This window comes from Leiobunum rupestre, chromosome 2 (genome assembly GCF_980474605.1).
Source record: "Leiobunum rupestre chromosome 2, qqLeiRupe1.1.hap1, whole genome shotgun sequence".
NCBI classification, from domain to species: domain Eukaryota; kingdom Metazoa; phylum Arthropoda; class Arachnida; order Opiliones; family Sclerosomatidae; genus Leiobunum; species Leiobunum rupestre.
Window position 1 is genome coordinate 26,897,675 of NC_143385.1, and position 12,174 is coordinate 26,909,848.

General features: G+C 35.9%; 1 protein-coding gene across 2 annotated transcripts; it reads right to left on the minus strand.

Moving 5' to 3' along the window:
• Window positions 1-4,768: 4,768 nt before the first annotated feature.
• Window positions 4,769-11,872, minus strand: LOC149956665 (E3 ubiquitin-protein ligase rififylin-like). Of its 2 annotated transcripts, none has more exons than XM_090165500.1 (6): window positions 11,681-11,872; window positions 10,714-10,841; window positions 10,142-10,525; window positions 8,247-8,339; window positions 5,408-5,594; window positions 4,769-5,058 (listed from the first exon to the last, which is right to left on the minus strand). In XM_090165500.1, exons 2-6 carry the CDS (start codon window positions 10,774-10,776, stop codon window positions 4,883-4,885), a joined length of 903 nt encoding a protein of 300 aa, XP_090021626.1. In that variant the 5' UTR covers window positions 10,777-10,841; window positions 11,681-11,872; the 3' UTR covers window positions 4,769-4,882. The 2 variants fall into 2 exon arrangements, with proteins under 2 accessions (XP_090021626.1, XP_090021627.1); XM_090165501.1 differs by lacking the exon at window positions 11,681-11,872 and adding an exon at window positions 10,875-10,893 and having other exon boundaries at window positions 10,714-10,806.
• Window positions 11,873-12,174: the final 302 nt, after the last annotated feature.

The following is a 12,174-nucleotide window of genomic DNA, read 5'->3' on the forward strand; positions in this document are numbered from 1 at the left end:
ACAAACACTGGTTCTATACCTATGAATCTTGTGATGTAACTGAGGTCTCTGTAGGAGAGGGGAAAACTAAAGCCGAAGGGCGAGGATCTGTATGGTTAGAGGTCCATTATGAAGATAAGATTAATTATATGCATTTGAGAAATGTAATACATACACCCTCTATGAGAAAAAACTTATTGTCCGGACGATGTATGGATAACGCCGGTTGGAAGGGTATATTTGAACAATCAAAGTTAGTGGGTTATTTTTCCCAAGGTCATGTGGCATTTGAGGCCAAATTGAAAGATAATTTTATGTCATTGACACAAAAGTGTTGGTCGAAGGCCCACCAGACGAAGAAACAGAGGCTTATAACTCATCATATAACATTAGAGACACTCTTCGGCCTATTGAGCTCTGGCACGCCCGTTTAGGACACGTGAATGAGTATGATCTAAAATATATGGCAAACAACAGCATGCTACAAGGACTTGATCCTATTAAGGGAGAACTCCAGACCTGTATTCCCTGTAAGATTGCCAAAAGTACTAAAACACAGCATAAAAGTTTGGATAATATACGAAGTCAGACGTTATTGGAATTAGTTCATGCTGATGTCTGGGGTCCGTCTCCCGTTACATCCCTAGGAGGAGCTCGCTATTATCTAGCATTGGTGGATGATTATAGTAGATTTATTAAAATATACATATTGGCCAAGAAAAGTGACGTTTTTGCTTGTTTCGAGAATTATAAAGCCGAGGTGGAAAAACAAACAGGGACCACAATAAAAGCCCTCCGTACAGATAATGGTTTGGAGTTTTGGCGCCGAGTACCTAGAGAAGTATTGCCGTAGAGAGGGTATTAGGCATGAAAAAACTAATGTATATTCACCCGCCATGAATGGTGTTGCGGAACGAATAAATCGTACGTTGATGGATATGGTCAGGGCTATCCTGGAGGATTCTAAGTTACCTACTAAGTTATGGGCTGAGCTAGTCACAACATCAGCTTACATTAAAAACCATCTGAAGCATTCTAAACTCGGTAATTCCACCCCATTAGAACTCTGGTGTGGTAACAAACCTAGTGCCCGACACCTTAAAAGGATTGGTTGTCTGACGTTCATGCACATCCCCAAACAAAAGCGTAAAAGCAAATTGCAACAGAGAGCGAAACAAGGTGTATTGGTGGGATATGCACTACATACTAAAGGATATAGAATATGGTTTCCTAATGACAATCACGTACTAGAGAATAAACATGTCTCATTTGACGAAAATATATTGGGTGTAGAGAAATGTAACATAAAGAGAGGAGAGGAATTTTTCCAGTGGCCCTGTATCACCGATCCAGAAATAGTTCGTACTGATGAGGAACAAACGACTTCTACCAACCCAGAACAACAAACAGGTGATGAACCATTAGTCCCGGAGGCGACCATCAAAGAAATCAAAGAACAATTGCCAGAAAATAAGACACTGCCTGCAGATTGGAGCTATGAGGTCGTCACACGACAAAAGGGCGCTACTGCGGGTGCGATTGATATTTATTACAGGAATCCAGAAGGCAAACGGCTTCGTTCCAAAAATGAGGTGATGGCGTACTTACAGAGCAAGGGACTAACACATGACATCACATTGTTTGACTTCTCGAAGAAGAACTACGAATCTCCATCATCCAGTACATCAAATTTAGCTTCATTACCGGAAATAATGGATTCACCAGCAGCACTATTTGCCGATGTGATTATCCCACAAACTTATGATGAAGCTATGTCCTCACCGGAGAAGGTGAAATGGGAAGAGGCCATGGCGGATGAGTATCAAACTCTCAATAGTCGACAAGTTATGGAGACTGTATCACTACCCCAGAACAAGAAGATTGTCGGATGCCGTTGGGTATTTGTGGTGAAGAAGAATAGTGAAGGGACCATTATCCGTTACCGATCTCGTCTGGTAGCGCAAGGTTATAATCAAGTGGAAGGTCTGGACTACGATGATTCTTTCTCACCCGTAGTCAACTTTAGTTTGATTCGATTTTTTGTAGCCTTGTTTGTCGTGCAACTTGGTTGGGTGCACTCATTGCTAGATGTTAAGAATGATTATCTCTATGGCGAATTGGACCGCGATATTTACATGAGACAAATTCCTGGTTTCGTAACTCATGATCCGACTATTTATTGCTTGAAGATCAAGAAAGCTCTGTATGGCCTGCCTCAAAGCGGAAGGCAGTGGTTTATTGAATTGGATCGTTCTTTTAAGCAACTTGGATTCGAGAAGGTACTTGGTACCAATTGCGTGTATTGCATTCCAGGACGAGCGATAATCCTCGTTTATGTTGATGATATACCGATTATAGCAAAGAATACCGAAATCCTGGAAGATATAAAAGACAAAATCGCCAAGGTGTATGAAGTTAAATGTATGGGTCCAATTAAAACGCTTCTAGGCGTGGATTTCGCCACCCAGAGTGATGATAATAGTTTAAAACTGAACCAAACAAGGTATATCAAGCAGGTTGCTGTACGATTCAATATCAAGGCGGACGAACCAGTTAGTCTCCCAATGAGCCCAAATATCATTTTAACTAGAGAAGATTGTCGAAAGACCTCAGGGGAAGTTGACACCAAGGAATACCAGGCACTAATAGGCTGTCTCCTCTTTCTCGCTCAGAGGACTAGACCAGATATTATGTTTACAGTCATTGCACTATCCCAGTTTAATAATAATCCTGGTATAGTTCATTGGAACAGACTACGCCAAATTATGCGATACGTTCTTACGACTGCAAGTTACGGGCTTATATATCGACGACAACAACAAGAAATAAAGATAGTTATGTATTCCGACTCTGATTGGAGTTCCAATCGCGATACCAGACGATCGACAAGTGGTTACGTTCTTTTTATTGGGTACTGCCCAGTAGCATGGAGGTCACTAAAACAAAAATCAGTGTCTCTTTCCACTATGGAAGCCGAATACGTTGCCCTCTCTGAATCAGTCAAAGAACTTATGTGGCTTACACAGATAATCAACGAACTAAACCATTTTGCACTTAATTTACCAAAGCCGGAATTGTGCTGTGATAACCAATCAGCAATCTTTTATAGTCAAAATAGTGTGGAAAAACATAAATAGAAACATATAGATATTAGATATCATTTTGTACGAGAAAAGTTAGCAGAAGGACTCTTCACTCTCAAATATGTCCAATCAAAAAATAACGTTGCTGATATCTTTACAAAAGTGTTATGTAAAACTAACTTCATTAATTGTGTTAAATTATTAAACTTACAAGAAGATGGACTGTCATAAGAAGTATGTCAAAGAAGGGAGAGTGTTGTTGGGTAACTTTGCCATAGCCAATATGTAGTGCATGTTGTGTGTAATACTTGGTAGTTGAAACTATGTGCATTTTTGTCATGGTTTTTATCAGGTCTGGCAAACCTGCATGCATTCAGTTTTTCAGTCAGTCTAAAGCCAGCCACCATAGGTGTAACATGTTCAATCATTAATTACTAATAAATTAATTCAGTTTACTTTATTTGGTTTGTTGTCATTCCATATTACCACAGAACAGTTCTGGTCCACAAAACCCAGCCATCACACCCTCCCTGGCCAAGACGTCAGCCTTTTCATTCCCATGATACCCCTCATGTCCAGGGACCCTATAAAGTTGAACCTTATTAAGCGTCCCGAGATTAGAAAGGAGATCCAAGCAGCTAAGAACCAGTCTAGAAGAAACATTAGACTGGTTTAGAGCTTTTAAAGCAGCCTGGCTATCCGAACAAATTTGGATAACTTTCCCGCGATAGTTCTTCTTAAGACAGAAGTCAACACAGAAGCAGATAGCAGAAATCTCTGCCTGAAAGACACTTGCGTAAATTCCAAGGCTTTCGTAGAAGCCGTACTTGGTCGTTAGGCAGTACATCCCTGCGCCCGCACCTAGATGGGTTTTAGACCCATCAGTGAACCAGACAACATCCCCTCTGGTACCGAGGGTAACATTTGACCATTCCGTGCGGCTAGGGAAGTACACGCCAAAAGGCTTATTAAAACGAAGTTTAGCAGCCATGTTGTCAGAACCCATTGAGAGAACAGGTAACTGACTGGAAATATCCCTAATAAGCGTAGTGTGGCTCTTTTCCCAACTATTGGCCACCCATTTTGGTTTAGCCTATAGGCACCAAAAGTAGCAGCTTCCTCTATAAACAAATGTAGAGGAAGAATATTCAGTAGAATTTCTAGAGAAGCAGTTGGGGCTGTTCTCATAGCTCCTGTTATGCCAACGCAAGCTAGCCTTTGAAGAGTGCGCAGTTCTGACTGCACCGTTTTGAGAGTAACCCTTGGCCACCAGACCACAGCTGCATAGGACAGTATGGGTCTGATGATCATTGTGTAAAGGCAGTGAACAACTCTAGGACTCAAGCCCCAGGACTTGCTGGCCGTACTTATAATTCTCCAAAATTAGCTTAGTTTCTTTTGGTTCATTGTGAGAATATCTATAAACTAGATATCCGTTAAGTAAATATGCAAGAGCCTATATAAAATTATGGGCATATATATCACAAAATTACTAAAAAAAAGCCCAATGGGCTGAGTTTCTTTAAATCCCGACAGGTGTGCACAACATTTGATTTCAGGTAAGGCAGCCATATTTGGTGCCCCTATATTTTTATTTAAAATTTTCCTTGCCTTAAATTTCCCAAATATTGCACTCTTCAGATATAACTCAGTGTGGATACCACAAATGTTCACTTAGATGTACAAAATATCAAAATGCGAGAAAATTTAAAAGAAAGTATTTATAAAGTTTTATTGACTGTATTTTAACATTGCAAAGCAGAGAAGTAACAAATATACAGAAAATACAATTTTATTCAATATGTATTGATTGGCTATGTTCAAGCTTTAAATGTATGAACTACTCTTACAACATATTGCCGACATATAGGACACTCATTCATTTGCTTTCCACAGGGTGTACATGTTGCCATGTGTCCACATTCAAGCATTACGCAATCAATTTGGGTTTCCCAACAAATTTTGCAAATATTTTCATCCACAATGTTTTTATTTTCTGCAGAAAAATTGGGTATGAATATAAGTTTGAATAATAATGTTTTTCTATTTGGCATAGTAGAGCTATATGTGTTCAGAATTTTAAATCAAGCCTTTTTCAAATTTAATTTTATTCTTGAAAGAGGTTAGTGTATTCTTGAGTTACCCTCAACCATTTATAATCGAGGTGGTTTGCGTTAATTTTGGTTCAGAAAATAGTTTTTTCTAGTTAGTAATCAAGTTAAACGTTTTTTCTAGGAAAGACTAGGTACAGTTGGACTACGTCTGAAGTCTATAATTTTTCTAATCACGGCTTAGTTTGTCTATTTTATAGTGGCAGCACCAATAATTGTTCTGAATGGAAATACCTCTTTCTTGTTTTTGGCTCCAGAGCCGATGCACCCTATCTTGGAGTTCCAATTTTTCGCAGCAGCCTTTGTAGTCCACGAAGTTTCTGACAAGAATTAATTTTAATTGGCGGGTACTTAGTTGAGCAATATCTTCAGGCCCTTTTATTTCATCTAATGATGAGGTAGTTATCTTTTCGGCAGTTCCCTAATACGTTCAAAAGAAAAATATAAAAGTGTTAATTTATCAAAAGTAACTTAAGAATTTCAATTGGAGAAATTTCAACCCATGAAATTTTATATGCCTCTTTGTTAGTCTCAATACATAATGTGTCAAGTCCCTATCATTTGGTAGTACAATATTTTTAAGGTGGGAAAAATTGTGTATCTCTAATATTGTGAAATATCAAACTTAAATTTCTATAAGACTTTGCCATACGGCGTACCTTGTTGACTACCCTGTTTTACATTCTTTCCACAAGGCAGCGTCTATGATGATGTAATAATGATGACGTCATTAATCAGTTAACAGCTAATCTCTCTCCCCCACTTCTAACTCTGAATGGCGTGGGTGCAGTTGTAATCTATTGTAATTTGTTGAATAATATTATTCCTTTTATATTTTGATTAAAACCAGTTATGTTAGTTATTTATTGATGTTCTTTCTCCACCTACAACCTAACAAATATTTACATCTGTATTGAATTTAGAGCTGTAAAAACCAGGAAATTTTCTACTTGACGATATGAAAATTTAAAACGAGCAATTATTTACAATCTTGTTTCAATTTTTATACCTGAAACACACCTTAACATTTTCGAGAGTACAGTCAGAATTTAATAAAGGAAGGCAAAAACCTCCCCTGTAGCACATGAAGCCATTTTAGGGTCGGGGTACGGTCGAAAAGTCGCTTTATAGTCGACGACCAAATGCCGACCTAAAAACGTCCGAACGTTTTTCGACACTAAAATGTAAATCCTTTTTTGGGACTATTTATGGTCGGTATGCCGACCATTATCCGACTTAAAATAGACCTTACATTTAATTATTACCCCTGTAGCGCAAAGAATCGATTTAAAGTCGCGCTTTGCCAATTAATCGCTAAAAACTGCGATCCCTTACCAAAAAATAAGTTGGTTTTTAGTTGGTATTCACATTTAAGTTGATATTTAGTTGGTTTTAAGTGGTCAGCATATTTCAGTAAACTAGTTAAATTGGTTTTAAGTGGGTGGGAAAATGCCTTTTTCTTTAAGTTGGTATTTAGTTGGATTTTAGTGGTCAGAAAATTACATATTATTTTTTAAGTGGTCTTTATTAAGTAACATTTTAAGTAAGTTTTAAGTTGGCTTTAAGTGGTTTTTATTAAGTAACATTTTAAGTAAGTTTTTAGTTGGTTTTAAGTTGGTGTTAAGTAGGTTTTTAGTTGGTATTTGTCTCAAATACAAACTTAAAACCAACTTAAATAGTTCTTAGACCACTTATTTTTTGGTAAGGGATTTAATAAAACAAATTGAAATATTATAAAATAACTTCCTTTCTGTATTATATTTTTTCGAAAAAGATAATATATTCAATCTGATATTGTTTCCTTATTAAAAATCTCTCAGCTCAAGTAGGTTACATTCATATAGCTAAATATGTTTTACTAAGCCCCAAGAAACTCTAGAACTCTGTACTCGAGATTCAAGAGCTTTCCGATTTAAGGAAAAACTACATGTATATAGCTATATTTACGGTTTTATTTGGTCATTTTCAGTCACTTAAAATATCAAAAAGTAAGTCGTTTCGACGTAATGATACAGTACATTCTAAGTCGGCCCGACGTCGTTTCGGAGTCGGTTCTTAGGTCTATTAAAAGGCGGTAAGGAGTCGACGTATTGTAGTCGGCCGACCCTTTTACCCCTAGGACATTTCGACACTCAATCCAAAGGTCAGCCGACTTTAGTGTTTAGTACCTTTTGCCGACGTCGGCCCGACTCTAATTTGCTACAGGGGCTAGTTCTCTTCAAAACCTTTTCTCTTAGCATAAAATAATCTCAGATTACTGTATTAAAATTTTATTATTGTTAGTATAGTGTAGAAGCATTGGGAAAACAATTTAAAAATTAAAAATCAACATTTTTCAATGGATCTTTCCATAAAATAGCAGTGGCTTTGCTAGGATTTACTCCCTGCGACGGACGCACAATATTCCGAAAATGATTTATCACAAAATGAATCAGATTTCCACATTCTAAAAACCAGTACGTTGCATCCCAGTATTTTAATTTTATGGAAACACCTACAATTATCACTAGACATACTAAATTTTACAAGGATGTTTAAATTTTGATCCAAATATATTAGTTAACAAATTTCCTTTACTCATACACGCTTAGAAAGCATATTACAGATAAGGTGGAGGGACTTGTGTTAAACCTTATTTCAGGGGTAAATATCTATCAGGCAAGGTACTGTCTGCTCCCTCACCCCTTTCCAATAATAAACAAATAAGTGCTTCGCCACAATAAATACCAGTTCCTATAGAAATTCCAATAATTGTCTTGAAAATAAAGTAGGCTAGCTGTTGATAAAAATAAAATATAAATAAAAACAGCCCCTGCTCTAAATATGATTTTTCAATCGGTGGCATAGTCCGGATTTTGGTGGGGGGAGGCACAACAGTAAAAACAAAAGATTTTTACAACCATACGTTTGGGGGCCATGAGTCCCCCTACTGGGAACTTCTTTAACCAGCCATGTTTCCCTGTTTATAACTCTTATAACCTGAATGTTCACCTGATTTTTAAGGCTAGAGCATCCTATAACCTAAACGTTTTCCGATTTTTAAGGCTAGACATCCTATAACCTGAATCTTTACCTGATTTTTAAGGCTAGAGCAGCTTTCGCTATTTCTATGTAGAGAGAACGATCTAGGAGACGGAGGACATGATCTGGAATCTTGAGCCCTTTCCTGTAGTAAATGAGCAATGAATTAAAAATGGTTTTAAAAAGAGCCATGCAAAACATTAATAGTCTTGAGCTTATATCTCTCTAGGGATAGTGGGAATGTCAAGAGATAGAGAACACCGGGATTTGACGTTGATAGGGAATGAAACGGGGTTGTTGATATTTTGATTTCATTGTTTTTTTTAACGTTTTATGGCGTTTTTTCTTGACAAATTGACTCAATGTGAGTTCAATGGTAATGTAAACTAAAATTTAAATTTATCTTAGTTAAATTGAATTACTAATTAAAAACAATTAAATTAATTTGCTCTGAATTAACATTCATGCTAGCGTACTTTTTTATATTTGCATAAATATAATAGGTGATTTAAATCAGACAACACTGGAATGAAAGGGGATAGGGACATTCGCAGATGCCTTCTTATCTGTGAGATAAGATTCCTATCTGTATCAAACTATTGCCGTTTATAAGAACCTACTTATGCATGCTTAGACACACCTATACACTAATAATTATCGCAGAAGATCGGGATTGTACTCCTTGGAAATAAGTATTCCAATGTGGTTTAAGCCCAAACCCCCCCCCTGAATTTCCTTTTTAGAATAGGTGGATTTACTATATTTTTCCACACAAGCGTGCTACCGGGACAAAAGCAATAATCACAATTTGTACTGACGCTAAAACATAGCACAAGATGCTGCCACTGTAGTTCTGCGAGAAGGGGCCATCTGCTACGATTTCCACAGATGGACACCCGCGACCCACTCGTTAAAATCATTTGAAGTCTAGTATTTAAAATTTGGTCATTCCTTGAGAGCAGCAACGTATCTACGATTTTCCTGATTCATTTTCCCCGCATACTTACATTTTGTTTTATTTTTCAGTGTTTTATTTAGGAAAAACTAGAATTTTTACCCAAATTCCGTAAAGCCTTTTGGCAATTGTCTGATCTCTCGGCATAAACACCATGAGATTTAAATCTGCCACTACAAGTTACTAAAAGTTTAAGTAAGCCTACGCATACTGATTAAGAGGTTTAAAGGCCACAATTTTAACCGGGAAAAAAGATCTTTTTATTCTGTAGAAATAGCTGTTCTTCATTTCTATTTTAGTTGATGGTGTTATCCAAAAAAAGTCACCATTTAGGAAGTTCCTCTAACTTAAACGTTTTAAAAACTATTTTAAGCCTATTGGTTTTGGGACTTTTGATTTTACTATAGTATGAATATAAATTAATAAGGGCTGTGCGAGTAATGGTTTTGGGCAATCGAGTCGATTATCGAGTATCCATTTTTTTATCAACGAGTAATTGGGTACTTGATTAAGGGAAACTCTCTTATTCGAGTCGAGTAACTAAAAAAAAACCTTGAGTAATAATTTTAACGAGTTGGGTGATCACGTACTTAATTAGGAGCTGGTTTTATTCTAGTAATTATGAAATTAAATTTAAAAGGAGTATAAAGTAACTTTTAATGCTGAAAAATATTCCTTTAATTTAAATGAACCAGTTTCCACAACTTTGTAGGCACCGTTTAATGCCCCCCAAAAAGTTGTAAAAACCTCTCTGAGCTTTGAAGCAATGAGGATAGAAAAAAAACTAATACTCAACGAGTTTAGAGAGGTACCCGAATATGCAATTTTTTGGTACTACGTAATTGACGAGTATTGTCCAATTACTTATTTGAGTTAGAGTACTCGACCCCAAAAAAGGCAGAGTACTTCATGATATTCAAGTACTCGCACAGCCCTAAAATTAATCCATTTTAAATGTAAAAAGTTAAGGAATGTATTAGAAACTTTCTTACCTGGGGAGCCCCAGTACTTGAATTTTCAGCGCCATGGTCTTCACTTAAAGGTACATCAGTTTTTTGACTAGAGTTTTGTGAATATCTTCCTTCCCTTAAGGCATCTCTGTCATAGTGATAACTTGTTGAACTACTACTAGCCACATTTGGGGCATGTTGCATCACCAGATCAACTAGTTCAGATTTTTCAGTGCACGCAAAAATGGACACTGATTTTGACTTAAGAAACCATTTAAGTTCAGAAACGCGAAGTTCCATGATGGTTCTGCGGTCCAGTGGTCTGGCGGAAAGAATTTTACATTTACCACATTTTCTCTTGGCACCTCCTTTCTCTTTTGGGAGACAGTTTGAACAAAATACATGGCTGCAGTCGCAACAAAGCCTCTGAAAATTAAAAATTTTAGCCACGTTCATTAAAATGTTAGCATCAAACCTCATGATGGTAAAATGAAAATTGTATAGTAAATAAAGAAATAGACTAAGAAACTAAAGGTAAACGCTCTATTAAAGAACAATAGTTTTATTTCTATGCATTTCCTTCCTTCATACAAAATTCCATTAAAAAGACTGACCTTTCGCTGGAGTAGGCCAATTTTACGTGAACAGTTTATGCATGCCGCTGACAAGGTATTCATTTTTTCATTTCCTTAATTTGAAACTGATACCTTTTTCCAACAAAACAATCAACTACACATCATTCCTGTTAAAGAAAGATTGTATATAAAAACATTACCGTTTGCTAGAACCAGATTTCATTTGCAAATTATTGCGTTTGATATTACATTTCGCAAGTAAAGGATTACATATCACAAATAATAGATTACATATAAAACTTATGACCTTTTTTTCTGAGTAATCTAATCTACGAAACGTTACAGACATTTATAAGTATTACAGATAAAGCATATATTTAAACAAATCTAAATGAATCTTCCATAAATTTTTTTCGTAAGAAAAAAACTTAAAATTTCTATTTATTTCATAAGGATTAAGGTTGCTGTTAAATAAAACCTGTTGTGATAACCATGAACAGAGGTAATGAATAGTAAACTAAGGGTAATAAAAACATGAAAGACAAGAGCCCCCATTGGTCTGTAATGGGATAACTTTAAGTTTAAAACTTCACCAAAAAATTAAAAAAGACTAACCCCTTGGGATGGTTAAATTGAACTTTATTAGAAAATATTAGTATGAGGTACCTCAACTTATAGGCTTTCTAGTTATAAACACTACAGTCTTAAAGATTGACAAATAATAATACAGTTGTTCATATTTTGCCTCACTAATGAAGTTTAGTTTCGACCCTTCAAAGTAGTTGATGTTATTTGATTTTTTTATGTTTAAAAATTAAAGAAAATCGAGATTTACAGTGTTTACCTATTCCAAAAATATGAACAACCACAAATTTCAAAATGAAGAAGATTATAATGCAACATATGTTAACCCTAGTTATAAGTTAAGTTAAGAGCAGGGGCTACAAAACTGCAACCAAAGGTTATCTATAGAAAAGATGAATTTAAACATAGTAAAGGATATTACCTTAAAGGGAAATTAAATATACTATATGAAATATACAACAATTTCCTCATATGAATCATAATTCCGAAAAATATTTTTTTATCGTTAAGACGAGCTAGCAGACCACTAGGTATAATTCTTAGGGAAAAACAAAAAGTTTTCCAGAAGGCCACAAGTTCCACAACCGAAAGGCCTTAAACACCACGACCTTTTGTTGACGAAATTTGGTATCAATCATAATATGTACTTAGTTTACTTTAGAATTATTCTAAATAGACGCTAAAAGAAATTTTTCGCGTGACAATAAAAACCGTCAAAAGGAACGATTTTTAAATTCAAAACGCGTGACATCAATGATGTATTTTTCATTCAAGATAATAAAATCGAACCACGTGGGCATTTGTCTTAGCCAATAAGATTATTCCTCCCGAAGTTTTTAAAATCAATTTTTTTTTCAGATCTATAAGAGCACTCTCCCTACTAAACACAGGGTGTTTCAAAAAAGTCTGGCACAA